The 22,513-nt window shown below is 44.0% G+C and overlaps 11 protein-coding genes across 11 annotated transcripts; 7 read left to right on the top strand and 4 right to left on the bottom strand.

The window, feature by feature from the left end:
• Positions 1 to 802: 802 nt before the first annotated feature.
• Positions 803 to 2,274, top strand: V865_004414 (uncharacterized protein; the record flags this gene model as incomplete). Its single annotated transcript, XM_066228194.1, has 2 exons — positions 803 to 846; positions 918 to 2,274. The coding sequence occupies 2 exons, from the start codon at positions 803 to 805 to the stop codon at positions 2,272 to 2,274; spliced, it is 1,401 nt and encodes a 466-aa protein (XP_066084291.1).
• Positions 2,275 to 2,475: 201 nt separating this feature from the next.
• On the bottom strand, positions 2,476 to 4,363 carry V865_004415 (uncharacterized protein; the record flags this gene model as incomplete). The annotated part of the gene is made up of 6 exons (XM_066228195.1): positions 2,476 to 2,632; positions 2,775 to 2,910; positions 3,179 to 3,455; positions 3,563 to 3,680; positions 3,753 to 3,916; positions 3,992 to 4,363. 6 exons carry the CDS (start codon positions 4,361 to 4,363, stop codon positions 2,476 to 2,478), a joined length of 1,224 nt encoding a protein of 407 aa, XP_066084292.1.
• Positions 4,364 to 5,239: 876 nt separating this feature from the next.
• V865_004416 (uncharacterized protein) lies at positions 5,240 to 6,154 on the top strand (the record flags this gene model as incomplete). The annotated part of the gene is made up of 1 exon (XM_066228196.1): positions 5,240 to 6,154. The coding sequence occupies one exon, from the start codon at positions 5,240 to 5,242 to the stop codon at positions 6,152 to 6,154; it is 915 nt and encodes a 304-aa protein (XP_066084293.1).
• Positions 6,155 to 6,466: 312 nt separating this feature from the next.
• On the bottom strand, positions 6,467 to 7,145 carry V865_004417 (uncharacterized protein; the record flags this gene model as incomplete). Its single annotated transcript, XM_066228197.1, has 2 exons — positions 6,467 to 6,763; positions 6,879 to 7,145. 2 exons carry the CDS (start codon positions 7,143 to 7,145, stop codon positions 6,467 to 6,469), a joined length of 564 nt encoding a protein of 187 aa, XP_066084294.1.
• Positions 7,146 to 7,540: 395 nt separating this feature from the next.
• Positions 7,541 to 9,806, top strand: V865_004418 (uncharacterized protein; the record flags this gene model as incomplete). The annotated part of the gene is made up of 8 exons (XM_066228198.1): positions 7,541 to 8,040; positions 8,152 to 8,239; positions 8,360 to 8,461; positions 8,610 to 8,650; positions 8,734 to 8,882; positions 9,051 to 9,328; positions 9,391 to 9,471; positions 9,534 to 9,806. The coding sequence occupies 8 exons, from the start codon at positions 7,541 to 7,543 to the stop codon at positions 9,804 to 9,806; spliced, it is 1,512 nt and encodes a 503-aa protein (XP_066084295.1).
• Positions 9,807 to 10,350: 544 nt separating this feature from the next.
• Positions 10,351 to 10,851, top strand: V865_004419 (uncharacterized protein; the record flags this gene model as incomplete). The annotated part of the gene is made up of 5 exons (XM_066228199.1): positions 10,351 to 10,509; positions 10,557 to 10,576; positions 10,661 to 10,685; positions 10,755 to 10,761; positions 10,844 to 10,851. The coding sequence occupies 5 exons, from the start codon at positions 10,351 to 10,353 to the stop codon at positions 10,849 to 10,851; spliced, it is 219 nt and encodes a 72-aa protein (XP_066084296.1).
• A 57-nt stretch (positions 10,852 to 10,908) lies between these two features.
• Positions 10,909 to 13,531, top strand: V865_004420 (uncharacterized protein; the record flags this gene model as incomplete). Its single annotated transcript, XM_066228200.1, has 7 exons — positions 10,909 to 10,935; positions 11,017 to 11,130; positions 11,253 to 11,347; positions 11,421 to 11,654; positions 11,742 to 11,932; positions 11,991 to 12,121; positions 12,173 to 13,531. 7 exons carry the CDS (start codon positions 10,909 to 10,911, stop codon positions 13,529 to 13,531), a joined length of 2,151 nt encoding a protein of 716 aa, XP_066084297.1.
• A 610-nt stretch (positions 13,532 to 14,141) lies between these two features.
• On the bottom strand, positions 14,142 to 15,790 carry V865_004421 (uncharacterized protein; the record flags this gene model as incomplete). The annotated part of the gene is made up of 5 exons (XM_066228201.1): positions 14,142 to 14,733; positions 14,896 to 15,231; positions 15,480 to 15,602; positions 15,671 to 15,694; positions 15,765 to 15,790. 5 exons carry the CDS (start codon positions 15,788 to 15,790, stop codon positions 14,142 to 14,144), a joined length of 1,101 nt encoding a protein of 366 aa, XP_066084298.1.
• A 795-nt stretch (positions 15,791 to 16,585) lies between these two features.
• On the top strand, positions 16,586 to 18,256 carry V865_004422 (actin; the record flags this gene model as incomplete). Its single annotated transcript, XM_066228202.1, has 6 exons — positions 16,586 to 16,734; positions 16,872 to 16,964; positions 17,025 to 17,093; positions 17,161 to 17,924; positions 17,993 to 18,079; positions 18,144 to 18,256. 6 exons carry the CDS (start codon positions 16,586 to 16,588, stop codon positions 18,254 to 18,256), a joined length of 1,275 nt encoding a protein of 424 aa, XP_066084299.1.
• Positions 18,257 to 18,979: 723 nt separating this feature from the next.
• Positions 18,980 to 20,102, top strand: V865_004423 (uncharacterized protein; the record flags this gene model as incomplete). Its single annotated transcript, XM_066228203.1, has 5 exons — positions 18,980 to 19,051; positions 19,299 to 19,397; positions 19,522 to 19,621; positions 19,696 to 19,758; positions 19,849 to 20,102. The coding sequence occupies 5 exons, from the start codon at positions 18,980 to 18,982 to the stop codon at positions 20,100 to 20,102; spliced, it is 588 nt and encodes a 195-aa protein (XP_066084300.1).
• A 527-nt stretch (positions 20,103 to 20,629) lies between these two features.
• On the bottom strand, positions 20,630 to 22,458 carry V865_004424 (peptidyl-prolyl cis-trans isomerase-like 4; the record flags this gene model as incomplete). The annotated part of the gene is made up of 4 exons (XM_066228204.1): positions 20,630 to 21,151; positions 21,332 to 21,726; positions 21,872 to 22,261; positions 22,326 to 22,458. The coding sequence occupies 4 exons, from the start codon at positions 22,456 to 22,458 to the stop codon at positions 20,630 to 20,632; spliced, it is 1,440 nt and encodes a 479-aa protein (XP_066084301.1).
• Positions 22,459 to 22,513: the final 55 nt, after the last annotated feature.

Genomic DNA, 22,513 nt, shown 5'->3' on the forward strand with positions numbered 1-22,513 from the left:
GTTCTTTCCAAGGTATGATCTCAGGAGAGAGAATGGATGTACTTTCGACATCAAACAACGATTCAAGCAAAATACAACGTCAATCCCGATTTTCATCTTCCTTTCATACTTCTTTTCGAATACAAAATCAACAATGTACTATTAGATGAACGCACCGCCATTGAAGGATATAACATTCAGGTTTCCGTAGATGATGGGTGGCATATGATGAGATTTCATGAGATGGATAGCATGCAGAAAGATATGAAAATGAGATTCAAATGGATATACTGATCCACCAATTTGCTTGTGCCGATGCAATTAGGTGATACTACCAACTGATCAGTATGTCACTAACCACAGAGATCAGTACAAAGGTTAATTGGATCATCAATCATCGATCACGTATCCTTTGGGATAACCAATTTAGCGTATACCCCTTGAAATGTACTTGACCAGACCAACCTTTAGCCGAGGAGAGAAGTTGAAAGGAAGAATTGTGATGAATACGATGATGCTCCATCCTTTGTTTTGTTTTGTTTTGTTTTGTTTTGTTTTGTTTTGGGTTTTAAGACAAAAGTTGGGATTGACTGACCATCTCATCCGAGGAAAAGGAAAGTCCGGAAGTGCCAGATCATCTATTGATTGTCTTTGACATTTTGCTTTGACTACTATTGAATTCCACATATAGACCTGACTAGCTGGGGATAGTATCTGAACAACAACTCAAACGCCTTCGGTATCTTATAAAGCATATCACTTGCGCAACAGGTCCTCGAATTCTCGAAATCTTCTACATATTCTACAGTATTTGGTTATCATCATGTTAGCTACTTCTCCCAGAGCGATTTCACCTGTAAATGCTCAGTGAGTCCAGATCTCAGATCTCAAGCATAAGCCACCAAATCACTGACCAACCCTTTACATGATTCCCATAGTATTCCTTCATCTCCCCCTGCTTCCAAAGAACGTTCACAGTCGATAACCTACCCTCGAGCATTTCTTCTGTCTCTCGCAAGGCCTAACGAAGACCAAACCCACCCTACCGTCCCACTTAAGATCTCCCGTCGATTAAGTTCCTTTACGCCCATTCTGAGGTGCTCAGTCGCCCTGACCGATTCAGACTGGGGTATCTCAGAGGATCAATCTAGTTTATTTGATAATCAACCTATCTCAAGGGATTTACCTATCCCCTCATCAGGAGAGAGACATCCTTGTGATAGATCTAGATTGGGTATGTCTAGAGGGAATAGTTCAGATGATGGATATGGATCTGGATCTGGATATGGTGTACCAACGAGGGATTCAGAGACGTTGTTCAGTTTTAGATCGATGGATGACAAGGAAGGGAAATTACCGATTTTAGTCGATTTTGATAATCCTTTTGGAACAAATGAAAATGGACAAAACCTCCTCAGTCATGTCAATGATTCGGATCAAGAGAAAGAGAAAGTTCATAAAGGGATTGTGAATGGGAAAGAAAGAGAAAGAGAAAGAGAAAGAGAAAGTATCTTCCCACGATCCGTTAATTCGTCTACAACATCCCTACAGAATCTAGGTATAAGATTAGGTCCGAGAGAAGATTTAGTTGATCAAAACTCCCTCGTTGGGTCAGGAGGTAAATTATCAAGATCAAATAGTAATTCATCAATTACATCTTCCAGATCAGTTTTGAATAGGAGATCATCTTCGCCTTTCGGTGGACAAAATGAATTGAATCCATTCGCTCCCCCTTTTCCGTTACCCAATACCATCAATGCACATGGTAATGGTCAATTGGTACATCCCAAACCTATAAGTCTGAACGAAGCTATCCAACGGAGAATTTCTACATCAAGTGATCGTTCCAATCCTCGCTCACAATCACCTGAACCACTTGCAGTGGCGGGATCACTGCCACTTCCTAAGAACCTTCCTTCGTCATTACCCGCCAAGCCTAGTCCCCTCCCACCTGTTTTCGTCAAAAGGGAGTCGGCGGCATTACCTCAACCTATGGCATTACCTGATGTAGCACCTTTGGGAAAAGATTGGCATGGCGATAATTCCCTGAGTGGTAATGAGAAACGAAGAAGGGCTTCTTTGCTTCATGCCGGACAAACTATTTCAAGAGGAAGTAGTCCGCTCAGTAGGGTATCGGGAGGAGGGAGTGCACCGAGTTCAAGAAGAGGTTCGATGGTTAGTAATAACGATGAGATTACGATTAGAGCTAGATCCCCCGTGACAGGTGATAGGTTGAGAGAACTTGGAATGGGGATGGGCAGGAGAAATAGTCATTCCAATAAGAATAGATGGTAAACCTTTTTAGATATACGGCGTGTCCTTTCTGGTGGTCTTGTAGGACAAGGTGAGGTGGGGTATGGTACAACAGTATATGTATATCCTTTAAAACCGCGAGAAGATCAAAGTATGCATGGATGAAGGAACTCAATATACATGATTTGAATGAGTGCGATCTATACCATACGACACATGCGAGTCATACCTCTACCTCCCACTCTACCACATACCCGGACTACCCGTCCGCCTAGGTGTGACAGTCCCACTGACGCTCTGAGGTCTCTTCACTGATGATTTCCTAAAAACACCTCCTGATGATACTTGGGCGGATTTCACTTTGGCCGCATTGGCGATGAGTTCTGATATCATTCCGTTGCTAAGTCACAAAAGGGGTAAATCAGCCATTCATGTCCGATTAGACAAATAAGCGAATGATGAGAAATAGTTGATGTTATCGATATCATCGAGTTGAATACTGAGACTGGGTTGGAGATGTTTTGAAGAAGTATAACACTCACTATGTAGCAGCATCCTGAGTCTGGGCATCTTTCAATTGCAATTCCCAAGCTAATCTCGATGAAGCCAAGGCAGAAGTCTGAGCGATGTCGGCTTGTAGCTTTTGTAAAGCAGCCAAGGGCAGTAGAGACATTTGGCCTGCCCACGTGGGGAAAGTCAGCTACAATGAGCATACATATCCTTGATAATCGCGTTCATGACCCTTCTCCTTCCTGCATTCTCCCCTTAGCATCTGAATATACCTGAAACAATCCTGAACATTCTATTTGGCCACTTTCCATATTCACTCATCTCATCAAGGTCTATTCCAATCTTCATCTCTTTTCGATCCATCAACTCTTCTCCGCATATCCTCCATCAACTATCCTAAACCCCATAAAATCTCGCTAAGAAGAGAATTACTCACCTTCTTCCAGCCCACAGTACTCCTCTGCTTTCTCCACGTCAAATTCAGGTTTCACTCCCAGCCCATACTTCCCAATACCCCTCGTTCCCTTCACGCCAGCGCTGTTCGGTGCAGTCTGAGAATTCGGTGAGACTTCTCTTGATTTGCCTTTCTGGGAAGAGCTATATCGACCATTGACATCTAACGATTCTGCTCGACGGGGGATTGGTCTGTCAGACGAGCTGGCGTTGGTGGTTATGCGTAATGGTGGAAGGGCAGAGAGTCTATGCGAGTCGACCTATATACCAATTCAAAGCATAAGTCAGATCCTCGGATGTATCTCATGTAACACATAAGATGGTATGACGGATTTAAAGGGATATGAAAGCAGCACAATCCACTTACTTCATCTAGATTTACTGGCACTCCCATTGAAATCAAATGTTCTCTCCTCACCCTCGACCTAGTCCAATCGAGTGGTTTCAACATTGGTGCAGTGGTCAATTGAGCATATGCATCTCGACTATTGACAATATCAGGGATGAGCCGTTCGTCGTAACATACTAGAATGAAGTGAGGATGAGTTCTTACATACCTCGATTCACTGACTAATACCTGTGATAAACCATTTCCTATCCTCGGTTGATCATCTGTCAGGTATTGATTGATATTTCCTGATGAGTATAATGGCGAGAGGAGGGTTGATAGTTGATCTAGTAATTCTCCTTTGGGTGGGAATGGACGCAGATTTAATGCATGCTATGACGACCGAGTCACACATCAGCTTCCCCCGTTGGATGGAACGACAAACAGCAGCAGCTGAAATTATCTCACCCAACGTTCTTGTTGTTCTATAGGCTCATCCACCAACCCTACACCAGATATACCATTCTGAACGCCATCTAAATCATTTGGAGCATCAAAATCACCTTCTTCGAAATCACCAAAATCACCGAACCCTTCATCCTCGTCCGCCTCACCAGTTCCGCTAGGCCCAGCTATGGGTACAGCAGGTTCATCGAAATCGTCAAAATCGTCAAACCCATCTGTATCTCCTTGCTCTGGGGGAGGGTTAGGTGGAGATGAAGGAGGTTTGGGTTTGGAAGTGGAAGACTCGCCAGGAGATGTTGACGGTGCAATGGGACTTGAGGGCTGAGAGGGTAGTTTAGGGGTGGATGGTGCGTCTGCCCATGGATCGGAATCCATTTTTGCTGTTTTATTGGGTACCCGGTGTGAAGTGTGATGCGTAGATTCAGTTGAAAGATGATAATTTGGAATGGGAGTCGAGATGAGTGCGGTCAATTGTGGAGGATTATCTACGATTTACAGGTTAGTTCTGAAACGCGAATAGAGATGGATTGAGCGGGTGGCAGGGATTGTGGCGGTGATCGACGACCAAGAGCACGAATTAACATCTTGTATAAGACTGCACAAATGGAGGACACTACCCTTCCAGCCTGACTCTGCTAAGAAGCTCAGGACAGAAGACGGTGAGCAGTAGGTGTTGTGATTGCATGCACAGATTTGCTACCAGGCTGAGGAGCTGCTTCACCAGGCAAAACAATGAAAACGAATTGAACGAGAAATACGTTTGATGTTCTTTGAATAAATCAAAAACCACTGCATCCGTGCGATCCATTGAGCTTGATTGGAGGGGAAGGGGGGAAGGTGGAAAAAGAAAAAGCCTAGAGCACCAGCCAGAACCCATATCGCTTCCTTCTTACTTGGGCGATGATACTGTGAGGTTTTGACTCGACCAATGGCAAGATTACTATCTGTACCCGGTGCATATGACGTAACTCGATCAGCGATCAACGATACGATACGATTGACGCGTGTGATCTTGATTCCGATGACTGAACATTAGTCAACCACACGCGTATGTATGTACGTATATATAGATGGGATGAATCGAATCGATCTCTTCTCTCTTCTGGTCTCTCTGGTCCTCTCATATACATTGTCATTCAGCATCTTAAAAAAAATACAATATATCCGATTACAAGGTAAAAGGTGAGCACATTACACCAAATGTCTTGGCGACCTACCGCTAATCATATCCTTTCATAAAGTTGATTCACAATGTCCGATCCCTCTTCCACCACTCTCCCACCATTACCTTCCGACCACCTCGATCACCCGGAACAATGGACGACAGGCTCCGAACCAGCCACAGAGAAGCAGAAAGGTTTCATTGCTGTATTGGAGAAACAGAACCCCGGTTTAGTACCTGATGAGGGTATTGCGAAAGGTGATTTGGGGAAGAGCGAGGCGAGTGAGATTATAGATTCGTTGAAGAAGGGTGAGAAGGTCGGATCGGGTGAAAATGAAGTTGAAGTTGAAGAGGATATTCAAAAGGAGGAAAATGAGGGAGATACCCCAAAGAAGGAAGAGAAGGAGGAGGAAGAAGGAAAAACTGGCGAGAAGAGGAAAGATCATCCCTCTTCTCAAGAGGACATCAAAAAAGGAAAGAAGGGTACCACTGTTACAATTACTCAGGAGAGTGAAAAGGACGAACTTGTTTCTTCACAAGATATAGACGTCGATGATGAAAAAGATCCTAAACAAACTACTCTAGATGGTATTTTCCGTGGAGAATCGGAAGAAAAGGAAGAGGAAGATCGAGCAAGTAAGAAACCCAAACTTGACGATTCTTCTCCTTCTTCTACAAACGGAAAAGCCAATTCAGCCAAAACAAGCGATCCTTCCACTTCGACTACTACGGACAACAAGCCTTACGATGAAGCACATCCGCCCGTCCAAGCTGATTCAGGAGCGACTTATCCGAAACCCACCGAGACAGATACGATACCCGGATCACCTACCCACCTCGATCATCCTGAGAACTGGGCGACGGGCGACCAACCTGCTACGGATAAGCAAAAGGGTTTTATCAAAGTGCTCGAAAAGCAAAAAGGAGTGACTGGGAGTGAGAATGTAGAAGGGCTGGGGAAGAGTGAGGCTAGTGAGAAGATTGAGGAGTTGAAGGAGATGTAGGGTTGGAGACGTATAATCTCGGAATGGTAGGATGAGAATCGAATTAAAAGATGGATCAGTCTTCGGACGAGAAAGCCAGAGCATGAGGTGAAGTGTATACTCAAAGTGTCATATAAAACCGATCTGTAGCTTATATATATCATCGATCAATCCATTCATGCTTTTGTCGTGTATTTCATTCAATCTATAATGTGAATATGCAATTTATATCTATGTATACAATGGGTTTTGTAGCGCTGGTAGAATCGGAATCAGCTAATCAGCTAATATGAATATATTGATAGGGAGTAACTAACGATTTTTATCTTGTTACTACTTCTTGACTTCCCCATACCTCACTCTCCTCACATCCAACCAAGCCGCCTTCCCACCATCGAAACTCCACCCCAACGGACCCAGATCGCACTCTGCACAAATTAGGTACTTTACCTTGCCTGATATATCCCCCTGGATATCTTTAGGCGTGTGAGGTGGTAGAGGGTTGAGGTTGGTTTTGTCCGGACGGGAGAATCCTATGTTTTCGAATGAGAAGGGTCCGGTGGGGATGTACCAGTATGATCCGTGAGATGAGGATGGTGGAGGGAAGGGAGACGAGGGATCGTCAGGGAGCTGTGTAAGGTCGTAGTGCTAATGTCAGTGATGTGTATCAGAATGTGATGAAGTGATTGGAGGATACGAATATGCAGACACAGTGAACGGAAAAGATGAGATTATGGATACTCACAACATTACCTTCATTGACATCTATCCATTCCCCGACTCCATCTAGAAGTATGACACTCCCACATCCATCCCTAGGACAATATACCCTCCTTGAATTTGCTTTTTTACCATTCTCCGATTCCGCTATAGTAAGTTGAGTTAGAGGATCCTGATTCTGGTCCTGTTCGAATGATTGATAAGTCGATGTAGGGGGTTGTGATCTGTTAAAAGAGCTGGATGATTGAGCTGAGAGGGCTGCGAATATCTCTGCTTGAGTAGGTTGGGTCATATTGCACACTTATATGGAGCTGATTGGGGTGATTTGTATACGAGATGATAAGAAATCAGGTCTGACCATTCCTCAGATTGCTGGCTGAGGGTGGTGGACATTTGAACAACGGTCCGATCGTCGTGCTGTCATCACGCGATTACCTCGTGGTCGGATTGTTTTTGCCACCGAGCGGAGCTGAATGAGTACTTTGCGAAAGAAGGATGATGATGATTATCGATCACTTACTTTACTTGATCCCATCTTGCAAATCGTATATCAACGGATCATTCAGCGACAGAAGGGATTCAACAGTACGATATCAAAGAACCTTGCACTGGAAGAGTAATTCTTACATTGAATCTTGATCTACCTTACCTTCCTTTCCTTTCCTTCCTCATCAGTCACTCGTCATCATGTCAGGTCCACTAGGTAGTCTACCAGGTATGACCTATGACCCAATCAAAAATCGATACTTTCCTACTCCCAAGGGACCTATACCCAAACCTACTGAGGAAGATACCAGACCATTACCTCCTCCCAGATCGCAAGCTGGTCCATCAGGTAGACAGCAACCACAGTGGAGAAATCCTTCTCCAAATTCGATTTCACAGAGGAACGAATCGATCGATCTGAGGAGCAACGCTAGATCAAGGTCGCAAGATACCAGACGGTTTGCTCAACCTGATTATCAAGCACGAACACAGTTACGAAGAGACGATCAGATGAGAAATATCGAAAGTCTTACCCTACCCCAACCGGATTGTTTTACCCATGCTTCGAAAAGGGCCAGGAGTGGATCTGTATCGCATGATCTGATGGATAAGAGTAAATTACATAGAGTGGGGAAGTTGAGGAAAGGCAGATTTGGGGTTAGGTATGGAGGAAGTGGAGAGAAGACCGAGAGGAATCTGAGGTGAGTGTCAGTTATATCGAAAAGAAGCAATTATTATCATCTCAGACTTTTCTAATTACCTACAGGTGGAGAATCTTTGAGAGCTGATCTCTCTGTCTTCCTCTCACACAGCTTACAAAATCAAATACTAAGTAATCTGGAATTAGACGTCGAACATCATGCTTGTGGTTGTCATGGGGAGATCATAACGTCTTATAAGGTATGTTATATTTTTACATTAACGGCACTCCTCATTCACATCACCTAGCGCTTGATCTGATTGAAAATCAAGGGAATTGACCATCTTTGACTGTTCTAATGCCCCTTATCCCCCTTCTAGACATTTGGCGATGAGGCTTATTACGCTACAACCGATCACGGCAAAGTCATTATGCATCATAAGAATGGAAATACCGCGATTTTCTCGGTATGCGCTCAGAACGTGAGTTGAATCATCAGAATGTGATGTGTATCGGGCTTTGAATGTTGTCTCTCCTTGAAACTCCTATGGGTTATACTGTCCCAATCTCGAAGGCATGAATACGTTTAGATCTTCCGCTGATGCTGATTCATTGTGTTCTCATACATAGCTCGTAGGGATGCACTGTGACATACCCCGATTAACGATGATGTGAGTCTGACTTCCATCGCAATTCGGCTATATCGAGTACACTAGATTGGAAATAAGCTGATGTTATTCTAACTCGTTGATAGAGCCATCGCCGGTGGATCCGAACCTCACTTGCATCTTTTCAAGAGAGATCCAGAATTGCTAGATCATGTCTTCATGACTCATTCGGAATTGGACTTGCACAGAGCAGAGATCTATGGAGTTAGTAGTTTTGATGATGTATGTACACTAGGTGAGTCATTTTTTGTGCCTACAATCTCTTGAATGATTGTCAACTCTACCCCTCCAATGATAAGGTGATGCTTGAGACCTAGATCTGCGAGTATCTCGCCTGGAATTTATCCGTCATAACCTCTGAATCTATCTTGCGGAATAGCTGCTGATTTTTCTCTTGTGTCAGGCGGTGCAAAATCCCTGACTACGATCAACTACACCTCATCACTTCGATCTTTCCCACGTAGATTACAATCTGACGCACTGGCGGTCCATCAAGTCTGTCGCGATTTAGTGTATGTAGGTCAGAGATCGGGTCATGTCACTTTGGAAGATCTACGAACGAGTCCTAGGAACTCGAATATCGTAGCTAGTACGTCAAGAGGGAAAGCTGTTGTGGGAGTTAAAAGGTTACAGGACTCGGCGGTACCTTGGGGAGTGGTTGTTAGTGGGATGAGTCATGAGGTGTGTCACTCAGCGCTTGCTATGAAATGACAGAGAGGATGTGCTAACCTGTTTTCTCCCAGATGTTACTTTTCGATGCGAGGTTCGGAGAAAAGCCGTTGAGAGTCTTCGAAGGACATTTCAATACTTTCCACTCAAATGTTGTATGTCCATACCACCTGTTCTGCATCTGAGAATTTTCAACTGATTTCTTTATTTCGCATAGGCTCTGGCCACTTCCCCAGATGATAAGACTTTATTCTCATCCACATCCGATCGAAGAATCAAAGCATGGTCAGTCATCTCCGGAGATCCACTCATGCCCACGACTTCACCTGCTACTTCCTCGTTATCACCTGGATGGGACGATCAACCACCACAAGATGATAATCCGTTGAACAAACTGTATGAACAGAGAGTCAGTCATCTGGATGTCAATGATGAATTGGGATTGGACGTAGTTGTACGAGGTGATTTGTATAGATATGGTAGAAAGTAGAGAATATAGATTGTATGGAATGACCAAGTCTTGTATCTTGTTGTAATCCTTGATGAGTGGATCTTGTATATTCGAGTAGACTCATAGATGTAACGCGACTGCTTTTGTGCATTTGATCCCGGTGGTCATGCGGTATTACGTATTTGATCCGTGCCTTGACGCAGATTGGTCGCATTATCTATCCATTCTTGGCGGCTGTAGCACATCACTGTAGCATCACTCTTACCACGCAATTCAGGCGCATGGACCTCTTCCTCTTCCTGATTTGTCCAACCATACACACACACAACGCATACAACAGGATATCCATCACTCAATCACTCGCCAATCCTTCTTCTCCTTCCTTCTTCTCAATACTCCACTCATCAACCTGTGTTCCTCTCCTTACTCTCTCTTTTCTCATCCTCACAATCACTTCATCCGAGGTCACCTAATCTTCTCATCCAATCGACCTTCTTCACATACTCTGGATACCCTCAACTGCCACCTCTCAAAATATCATTTAACTTCCTTCTTCCTTCCTCCCTCGGCCTATCAGGACAAAATGTCACCTCTACAAATCTCATCATCTTTATCGTCAATCACCACCACACCATCTTCCTCCTCATCTCTCTCCTCATCTTCAAGCGGTATGCGATCTTTCCCTAATCCAGTAGCTGTATTCGACGAACGGTTCATCTTCACCTCATTGACAGAGAGGCAAGTCCAAGCTCATGGTAGACATCCCTATCTCCATCCTGAGACAGGCAGAAGTGTTCTACTCTTTTCGCGTGAGTCTGTTGGTCCAGCTTCGTGTCCCTCATCAAGGATAATAGGTGTGAGATAAGCTGACGTGCTCTTCCCTGGTGATGTAGTGGACGAAGAGATGCATTATACTCCGTTTGCGAAAGATCACGGACCACTCAATTTGGCGTTTACTTTTCAAGCTTGTATTAGGATACATGATAGGTTGGAAGTAAGTACTGTTTCCCTTCTTATCAATTTCAGCTGTTGTTGCTGTAAGAACAGACCTGACTTATTGGATTATCACATCATAGCGCACTGAGGCGAGGAAGAAACCTCTATGTCTGTATACCACTACTGAACCGGAGAAAAATCATGTATGACACTGATCGTTGCTCTATACTTTGTGAGCTACATCACTCGGTCTTGTCTCTGAAAAAAAAAAAAAAAACATCAGCTCATATTGTTCTATGTGAAACGACGATAGTTGATTGTCGGACGACAACCTCCCTGGAATGCATTTAGACCTATAGCACCGCTTGAGATTATGCCTTTTAGAGATGCTGGAAATGGACCTATGGATTATGGGTTATCTATCCAGGCAAGTCTGGTATATACACTAAGACTTTATCGTTGAAGTACGACAGGCTAATCTCTGATCCGACTTTTCCTTCCTCATTCCTTCTTTAAACTTTCCTTTGCCTCAATGTTCGACAAACACAGGATATCCTATATGGAGTGGACAAAGCTATGAATAATGGATTATTGGATTTAGCCAACTTCGATCAAGAGGCTTATCAGAAATATGAACAAGTCGAGTAAGTGCATTTTCAGCTGTTTTTCCAACCTCGTATTCCATGGAGATGAAGCTGATTCTTGTTATTTAAATAGTAATGGAGATCTAAATATCCTCGGCCCATTCATACCTTTCGCTTCTCCCATGGAAGAAAGATGGTTAAAAGCGATTAGATCATCTACCAAAACCACTTCGACTCCGAGAGGAACTGTTAAGACCACAGTCAAGACTGTCGAGAAAGCGAGAATCACCTCAAATGCTATGAAATGCGTGATGGAAGTATTTGAGAAGGAAAATGTAGGCTTGGTCGTCAGGCTGAATGATGAGCTGTGAGTAAAGCTTCAGTAGGAGGAAGATAAAGGCAAGAAAGCTTAAGATGAAATAATGATGTTGACCTGCTGCCTGCTGCCTTCCAGCTACGACCGTCGTCATTTCCTTGATCTGGGCATGGACCACGTCGAGATGTACTTCGACGATGGCTCAAATCCTTCGGATGAAATCGTCAGAGAGTTCATCAGACTAGCAGAAAACATCATAGAAGTACGAGGACAAAAGGTTGCTGTGCATTGCAAGGCTGGACTGGGTAGAACAGGAGTACTTATAGGAGGTGAGGCTTCTATGATAACCAGGATATCTTCTAGTCAAGCTGACACATTCAATCATAGCTTATCTCATATACAAATACCAATTCACTGCTCAAGAGGTCATAGGTTTCATGCGGATTGTGAGACCTGGTATGGTAGTTGGACCTCAACAACATTACATGTTGATCAATCAGATGAAGTGGTCTGGATGGGTAAGCTAGCGCACTCGTAGCTACGGAAGATTAGCTGACAATGGAGCACAGGCTGCCCGCGACCAGCTTCTTCGAGAACTTGCAGCGGAAGCAGCTGCCAAAGAGCCTGTCAACCCTCTTGCAACTCCCCCTACAGAACTCACCAATCTTATACCTACAACATCGCACGCATTGCAAGACGCAGAGCATGCTCAAAATATCATCTTGCAAGAAGCAGCCGTCAAGCTATCCGAGAGCAAGACCTCTCCACGATCCAGCACACCCACTACCAAAGTCATTCATAAAGCTGGAGACGCAGCTGGTCAACCTCGAAAAACGCCTGCTCGACTTAGTCTACGAAGTAGTCATCGAACGACTTCCTCACCAGCAAGAGAGGAATTGTCGGTCATTCTGGAACCTGCAAGCCCACCTATCGTCATCGAGGACTCGCCCATGGAAAAATCAGAGCCGGCGATTCAATCTGTTATGGAGACTCAATCTACCCCCGAGCCGGAGGTTGGCTGTGTTCCACATTCTACTGGATCAATGCGAGGCACCAAACGAGCAGCTGGTCGATCATCGATACCATCTTTCAAATCTTCGCCACCTAGAGTCACCTTGGCAGTGCCTGCACCGACCTTGTCTAGATCGTCTTCGAGCGCTTCGATGAGCTCGATCAGCTCATCTGATCAAGATCATCGGCCACCTAAACGAAGGTCACCAACCGGATCACCACTTGCGAAGAATGGTATATCGTCTCCACCACCGAGTAGGGAAAGTTCACCTGCACCTTCACCTTCACCTTCCTCTCCTTCTAGTCACGGTGATAACGAAAATAGAGAAGAAAGAATGATGATTGATGGAGAACCTGATCCTGAGGAACGTCCGCCGTCCACACCTAAGACTAGAATTACCAATAAGCTTAGAAGAAGAGTTATTTCACCTTCATCTCCTTCACCACCGGTTGATACTCCGTCTACTACGCCACCTCCGACTTCCGTCTCGCTACTGCCTCCTGGCGAGACTGCCATAAACGCTCTTTCGGCATTGACATCTCCACCTAAAGCTCATATACCCAAGAGAAGCTTCTTACCGGTCCGAAAGAATGTTACTCAGAACCAGTACTTTGATCCAAAGACAGTCACTTTGGTATCTCAGCCTCCCGTGCCTGTGTCAGTACCCTCGACTCCCTCCAGAAAAATCAATCAAGGTGTCAAGTCCTCGACTCCGAAGAGGTTGACTGCGAATGCCAAAAGATCAATGTTGACTCCTCCTAGAATTACGGAGATGTGGGGTCAGTTGGCTAAGATGGGTAGTAGCAGTCCTGCCGAGGCGAAGTGTGAGTTGGCGTGTTCTGGTGCGAATTATCAATGTACTCAGCTGACCTTTTGTTTATCGACTTTAGGATCACCTGAACCACGACGGAAATAATGGTCCTGTTCTTCCTTTCTTTCACTCTCTTCATTCCCAATTCTCATGTTCATTGGTTCTCTTTTCTATTGATATTACGACTCAACTGTATGATAACGATCTTGATGACCACACGTCTCCATTTTAAACGTTTCGATAACGATTTCTTCTTTATAACGCATTGTTCATGATCATGATCATCGTACTTAGGTTTGGTTTCTTACGCTTTTCATCTGATTATAAACTCACCTAAAGCCATTCATTCATTTTCAAAAAGAAAAATCAATCAGATTTATCTTTTCATTTTTCAGTATTTTGTACATATTATGGCTTTGCCTAGCATTTATGATTATGATTTCCAAAGATTTGATATGTGCATAGATTCTCGTTGGGTTTATGAAAGGAAGATCCAAGATGTATTATATTTGTGTATAAATTGAATGAGTCATTGCACGGGTGCTTGGCTTGCCCAACGTCGTTTTTCCAATCTTCAGCTATGCTGTTCATGAATTATTGAATAGCGACGTATCTTTCGAAAGTTTATAATAAATGCATATATACATGATTGGTCTTCTCTCTCCTCCTACTGTCATCTCGGTTTCATGATAATCTACAATATTGATTCTATGAACTATGACTTGGGCTCCTTATCATCCTCTTCTTTAGCTTCTTCCAGACTCATCGCTATAGCTCTAGCAATAGCAGCTTCGTCATCTTCGTCCTCATCCTCATCTAACATCTCGACATCATCTCCTCTACTTAATGCCATTGCTTTTCTCAACTCCTCATCCTCATCTTCCTCCTCGTCGCCTTGCTGTTCTACTGACAAGCCGGCATCTCCGGGAACCATAGGTATATCCTGGTCATTTGCGTTGGAGAGAGGTTGAGTGAGAGCGGAAGGTAATAACGTAGCTGATCCGGAAGGTTCACCGGAAGGACTGGAGGGTTCATTCGCCGGTACTATTGTAGCTGGCTGAGCCTCAGCTTGAGGGTTAGCTCTCGCAGCTGCCTCTTGAGCTTCCTGTAATGACATCCTGATGGCCATTGCCAATTCCGGATCCATATTTGGATCAATCCCATCGACTCCATCTCCACCGAATCCTCCTCCACCGACATCACCGCCTGATCCGCCAGCTGCGTTGGTGTCGCCATCGAATAGGATGGGGGAGGAGAGGATAACGTCGGATAGGAATCGAGGGCCGGGAGGGATAGAGACGAGGTGGCTACGGCAAGGAAAAGAAGAAGTCAGCTTATATCACTCAAGATTATTGAAGAAAAAAGGGAGAAAGGGGAAAGAATTGGTATGAAATGGTTATCGACTCCAGATTAGAGCGATATAATCTCCCATATATGATGAGATCAATCATGAAACAAATCGCACTCACGACTCATCACCTCCTACAGCTTCTATAAGAGCATTCAACTTCTCATCATTCTCCCGTCCTTCATCTCCAAAGGTAATTACATCAATCAATACATTATTCTTCCTCAACTTTTTACCCAACTTGACCAAGTTCTCTTTCGAGTCTGCCTCTTGGCTGAGGGGAGATCCGATAAATACGACTATCCTCTGTCGCTGATTCTTGTTTTCACGATGTTTCAAAGATAGTTGAGCGATAGAGATTGAGGTGGATAAGGAGGATATACCGGATATGTTCACTTTGGATAGGGAGGAGAGGAGCTTGCCTAGGTCGTTGGTGGGTGTTACTAAAAGTGATGGACTAGAGATGGAGAATGGAGTTAGCATATGTGAGTGTGGTACATTTCTCATGCCAGATCTAGTATCAACTTGACCCTTCTTCCTCCTCTACTTTGAAGTGATCAATCTTTCAAGTTCTAAGTAATCACCATCATATCTTCATGTACCATACCTTTCACTACTGCTTTTCTTCCGCTTTGTCCTTTCTTTTTGAGAGATATTCTTTCCTTCCACAACAGTGAAGCAGAGTGATAGAAAACACCAACTCACGAATTCCCAGCCATGCTCATCAAACCTACTGCACTCTCGGGATTCGAATCTGTCTTAGCTGTGAACACGGTCTGTACAGCTTCTGCTTGAGCTTGGAATCGAGTTGGTGGATAATCTCCATTCCTACATAAATCAAAGAGACCATCAGCGATCGACTTGGAGGATCCGAACGGTTGAGCCATTAAACATACCTCATGTACTCGCTATTATCGAGTCTGGAGGAATCAATCGATTGATCAGCTCAAGAAGAATGATGTCTCGTGGTGATGGTGTAGCTGGACTTACATCAGCATACATGATTCCAATGGCATTTTGGACTATCTCCTTCTCTTTTGGTGTGCTGATGTAGTGAGTGTGATGAGATGTCTATATGCTTGTCAAAATACAGCTACAAGGTCTGTCATTCGAAATGCAACATTCATTTCAACGATGGACCATTCAACATTCAACGTCACTCACTACCCGACAAGTAACTTACCGGACGACGCGTATATCCCAAGTGCCACGTCATAATGCCGATCTCATTGCAGTCTATAATTCCGATAGCCAGGTGAGCTCAGGGATTAAGCCATGGGCGTCATCTCGCCCATCTATTGTACCAGCACCATGCTACACCTCCAACGCACTGCACCGCACCACCACTCACCACCATCCTCTTATTCATCTATCCCTCTTACCCTTCACATCCTTCTTCTTCAACAATCACTAATAACGATTAATTAACGATCCCTCATCTCTCCCTTCTTCACTTACACTCTTACTACCTAACATCTCGTGAGTGATCTCTTCTCGTTCTCCGGGGTGTGACAACGTGGGCGTGAAGGGCGAGAGATAGAGCGATAGATATACCCGTCATCGTCATCCTCTTATCTCGACTATCATCCATCGCGATCATAAAGTCAGACGCACTCTATATACGTGTATCACTCTCAACGCGCCTGTCTCGTTACGAGAAGGAGAGATCCGCATCCACTGTATATCCCCACATACCCTATACACGTTGAAAGTCAGCCAAACACCTTCATCGCCAATCGTCCGATTCTCCCCCTGGCGCAGGCGAGGCGATGCTCTCTCTATCTCTCTATCCACATCGTACCACTCCCACGATGGGCTTGGCGATCACCGCATCACTGCGGAAAGCTCTGTCGATCGCACAAGCCTATCGGGGTGGATGGATGGGGGTGTTGAGATACTGGGGTCGATGCGGTGTTGGCGGAGTCCACTTGGTCTTTTATATCCTTCTGTCGATGCTTAGGTGTGATTCCCATTCTCATGAACGGAGCTGATCCTGATCTTTCTTACAACAACACAGTAAATAGACTATCAATATGTAAGTTGTCATTTTTAGCCAAGCCACGAATATATCACGCTAATCTCTTACAACCACCGCAGGGAGGACGAAGTCGCTGCCTTGGTCATTGACAATGGTTCCGGTATGTGCAAAGCCGGTTTCGCTGGTGATGATGCTCCCCGAGCTGTTTTCCCGTGAGTACAGAGTATATAATCGATATCGAGATTAAGTGCTGATAAGAGCGACGACAACAGTTCCATCGTCGGTCGACCTAGACACCAAGGTGTGATGGTTGGTATGGGTCAAAAGGACTCTTACGTTGGGTGAGTGAGATACGCTCAAACAGCGAGTACGTTTCAAGTTGGATTGCTGATATATACTCATGTATAGTGACGAGGCTCAATCCAAGAGAGGTATCCTTACCCTCAAATACCCAATTGAACACGGTATCGTTACCAACTGGGATGACATGGAGAAGATCTGGCACCACACTTTCTACAACGAACTTCGAGTCGCTCCCGAGGAACACCCAGTCTTGCTTACCGAAGCTCCTCTTAACCCTAAGCAAAACAGAGAGAAGATGACTCAAATCATGTTCGAAACTTTCAACGCTCCTGCTTTCTACGTCTCTATCCAAGCTGTGCTTTCCCTTTACGCTTCCGGTAGAACCACTGGTATCGTCTTGGATTCAGGTGATGGTGTTACTCACACTGTACCCATCTACGAAGGTTTCTCCTTGCCCCACGCTATCCTCCGATTGGATTTGGCCGGTAGAGATTTGACTGATTACCTCGTCAAGATCCTCATGGAGAGAGGTTACCCATTCACCACCTCTGCCGAAAGGGAAATCGTAAGAGACATCAAGGAGAAACTTTGTTACGTCGCTCTTGACTTTGAACAAGAATTACAAACTGCCGCTCAATCTTCTCAACTTGAAAAATCTTACGAACTTCCTGACGGTCAAGTGATCACCATTGGTAACGAACGATTCAGATGTCCCGAAGCTCTCTTCCAACCTTCGTTCCTCGGACTGGAATCTGCCGGTATCCACGAGACCACCTACAACTCCATCATGAAATGTGACTTGGATATCAGAAAGGACCTCTACGGTAACATCGTCATGTCTGGTGGTACCACCATGTACAACGGTATTGGTGAGTAGTCTTCCCTCAAAGACATGTCTCGGAAGTATATATGAGCTTACTGTGTCTGGTTTGTATAGCCGACCGAATGCAAAAGGAAATCACTGCTCTTGCTCCTTCATCCATGAAGGTCAAGATCGTCTCACCTCCCGAACGAAAATACTCCGGTGAGTGCAAAGTATAAATCGTTGACGATGATACAGTAGGCTGATATACTTTGTTGTGCTTCAGTATGGATCGGTGGTTCCATTCTCGCTTCTCTTTCCACTTTCCAACAAATGTGGATCGCAAAGTCCGAGTACGACGAATCTGGACCTTCGATCGTTCACCGAAAATGTTTCTAAGCGGGTTAACAAGGTGTGGAATGGGAAGATTGATTGGATTGGGGTGGGTAATTGACTCGACCTTCCGGAGGTTTCAGCGCTGATCTTGGTTTTCCCATTTCATACAATCAGTTTCTCAAGCAAATTGTATGTTCGGAAAGAATCCTTGAGAAATACCCTAGTATGCATTCTTATATCCAATACAATTGTTCAGCTCTTCTTTTCGTTTCGTCTATATTAAAAAATAAATATCCCCTGAAAACCCCTTTTTCCTTCTTTTCGATAACATAAACATTTATATGTGGATGAAAAAAAAAAAATGAATTTTGATGCCGATTAGCGATTGATACGACATTTGGGAGAGCATGAGTCGGCTTCATGAACATTGCGATGCTCATGACGGTGGCTACTGGCTACTTGCATGATGATATTGATGTCAGCCATTTTGGTATGCAGCAACAATAACTGAACGAGATGGAAAGGGTTGTAAGGTCCCACATGGTACAGTAGCACCTAACAGTGGTATATCTGCCACCTAATTGGGTAAATGATAAACAACCACTTGCGGTAATAACCCGATCCACTACAACCGAAGATCTTCAATCGTAGAGATAAGCAATTCACATAACCTTATGCCTTAGGCTATTAGACATTCCTCATTCACATTTCACTTTCTTACAGTCCACTCATCATACACCTAAGTTCTACTACACTCAACTAGTCGAATCAAGAATATCAACCAAGATGGGCTTCACACAATCCATAGTACTGGGTTCATGTTCTTTCCTTTTGGGTATGGTGTTTGTCTGTCAAGTGGTGAGTGGGTTCGTCCATCCGGTATCTGTATTTTTGGTCAATACGGGTATCGCTATGTCGATCAATGGATGATCGGAGGAACAATCGTATTCGTATATATATATCATGATCGTTGTCTATCAGTGAACTATCTATCGACATATGATCACATCTAGTCGTATATATATATATATATATATATATATACATCGTGAAAGGCAAAAAATATTGCATCAAAACTGACTTTTACATCTCTCTATCTGTCCAGGTCGACATCCCATTACTTTACATGCCAGTGACGGACGAAGCTATCCAAAATGCTTATACATTCTATGAAATCTGGTGGGAATCTCCTGGAGCAGTCAAGGTGGGTTTTAAGCTTTTTCCAATCACTGATCCCAATCCTTCTCATTTTTTACTCATTGAACCTGTATAATAATTTAATCAACAAACAACCGCTAACTGCTGATTGCTGTTGTGGTATACGATAGGCTCTATTCCACGTCGCTCTCGGTCTGCCACTCATAGCGTTATTAATCAAATTGCATAAATGGAATGAAAGTGCAATGTTCTTTGATGGAAGTTGTATTGGTGGGTATGAATCTCTCCTACCAAGATTGACAAAAAAGTATTTATACTGAATTTATTGACTTGTTTTGATTTAGCTATGCACGTAGCTACTATCATCCTATACCTTACAGTCCACATCCAAAGTTTAAGAACGTTCCGTAAGTCCCTCCCTTCCCTCTTCTCTACGCTAACCCCCCCTTCTCAGGCTGACTTTTGCATTTGTCGTTGAACACTTTACCCATGTGTAGTTCCCGAATCAACCACCTTGACCACCTACTCTATCCTCCCCACTCCACCTCCTCGTGAGATCCCCCCTACCGAATCTGAAAAGGTCGAAGCTGTCCGAGTGCTTTCCGCTGCCAATGCTCTAGTGGGATTATTGACACTGGGAGTGATCGGGATGCAAATTGGACAAGAGTACGCCAGGAGACAGGAGGAGAAGGAGCAGAGGGAGATTGATAGGAAGATCGCTGTTGAGACGGAGACTAAGAAAGATCAGTAATTCGATGAAAGAAGGAGTTGGGTGATCGAGGTGGGAGAAGTATCATTCAAATGATCGAGGATTTAATTACCTCCTCTCCTTCTTGTGCTTTGCTGTACTGCTGGAATTGAAGAGTTTGTCAATAGTACACAAGCTTCAATATCGACAATCATATATATATATATATGGATGTATGTATGTATATAGATGTTGAAACCCAAATTTTTCAGAAAAGCTGAAAAAAACAACAACCATGAATCATATAATGTCGAGCGTTTCGGTCAGTCCTATAGCTTATAGTAATTAAAAGGAAGATCCGTGATTGTCATATCACATATAATGAGAAGCTCAAATTATATTCTTTTTGATTCGACTTCAGTCCAATGATCCGTCTCATTCGGTCATCTATGTATGATCCGGCCAAACACGGCGCAGATCAAACCAAGACTGAACAAAGGCGAGATGATAGTAAACTCTACTGGCCTTTTTGGAGTTTTGCATTAATGCCATCATGAAGGCTGCTGATCTATTTACTGTACATTAGGAAACTACCTTCTGTCATTCCTATCTTTGTCCCTATGTCGATCTCTACTTCTCTCCCTATACCTATCCCTATCTCTTCTATCATCCCTGTCCCTCCTATCCTTATCCCTCTCCCTCTCCCTATCCCTATCTTCCTTGTGTCTCCTATCATCCCTCCTGTCCCTACTCCGACTCCTATCCCTATGTCGTCTGGGCGATCTACTCTTCCTCCTCTCCGATCCTTTTCCCGAAGACTGATCAAATACCATCCCATATCCTTCTGTACCTCTTACATCTCTAGGCGTGGATACGATATATCGTCTATCTTCATCCCTACTATCTCTCCCTCGTCCATATCCGTTATCTCTTCCAGCGCCGCCTCTCCCGCCACCGCCATATCCTCCCCTTCCTCCGCCACCACCTCTTCCTCTACCCCTCCCTCGTCCACCTGATATAGCCTGAGATACACTCATCTTAGCTACCGATTGTGAGAAGTCGACCCATATTCTTCGATCGTCCACTAATACATTCTGCATTTTGAAGTATGCCTATGACGTGTTAAGTATAAGTACAATTAGCATAACAAACTCTCTCTCTCACATATCACAAAATAGAGGTGATCTGATCCTCTCGTTCAAATCCATCGTCCTAATCCAATTTATCTAATTACATCTAATCATGTGATTTGATAGTACACTTCCAGAATTTTGTTAAGATGACACACTCACCTGCTCTGCTGATTCCCGCTCATCAAACTCAATAAAAGCATATTGCAAACTATCTCCCGATCGTTTATCTCTAACAATCTCGCAGCTCAATATCTTACCAAATCTCGAGAATATCAATTCTAAATCTTCATCCGCAGTGACTGGATTCAATTTACAGACGAACAAAATATTCTCAGGTGGACGAACGGCCGCGAATGGTAAGTCACCTATCATCTCTAATGTTAATGCTGAAGATGCCGCTGCGGTATTTCGCCTTTGCTCTTCGACCTCCTCTTCTGGTAAAGTCGCATTGACATCTTCTGTATCGGATATTCGAATTGAGGAGAATGAATCGGGGGGTCGGAGAGGGGAGGAAGGGATTGGTATGAGATTGGGTGGATCGGGGAATGGGTCCTCTGATTGATATAGGAATCAAAAGTTAGCTTTGGACTATAACCTTATGTCAATTGTTGAGTTGTGATATGATGAGATATGATGGTGAATCGTTATACCGCTGACAGTCATAAGAAAATATCTTAGTTTGAATAAACCATTACCCACCTAAGATCTCAACATGTCTTATCCTAATATCCTGCAACGGTCTACCCTCTTTATCCAGAAACGCCTCATTTATCTTATCTAGCGTATCCAACCCTTCTATGACATGTCCAAATACCGCGTGCTTCCCATCTAAATATTCTATCCCATCTGCCAGAGTGATGAAGAATTGAGATCCACACCCTGGTGGATTGGTAGGTGCCACTGCCATTGAGACTGTTCCTTTTGACTGGTGTTTGAGCGAATTGGTAATTTCAGGTGTAAAATATCTCGAAGGCTTTGTCTGCTGAGATGTTGATGAAGTGTTCTGGGAGTATAGGAATGATTCGAGCGATTCACCGCCTGTGCCTGTTGCTGTTGGATCACCCGTCTGAGCTATAAAGTCTTTTGAGACTACCGCAAAGATCAAAGTCAGTAGTCTACAAATGGGTCAGATGTGAAGTAGAATACCACTTACCATTGAAAAAAGCATTCAAAGCGTAGTACTTGATCTTACACAATTTCAAGAAGTTCTCGCATGTCCTTGGACATTTGTCGATCTCTAAGTCTATGACCAGCTCCCCCAGGGAGGTCTCGAGCATCACTGACATTGTGGGTGATGGTATGCAAGGTGATTGAATGTCCGTTGCTTGATTGTAAAGTATA

Source organism: Kwoniella europaea, chromosome 1 (assembly GCF_036810445.1).
Source record: "Kwoniella europaea PYCC6329 chromosome 1, complete sequence".
NCBI lineage: Eukaryota > Fungi > Basidiomycota > Tremellomycetes > Tremellales > Cryptococcaceae > Kwoniella > Kwoniella europaea.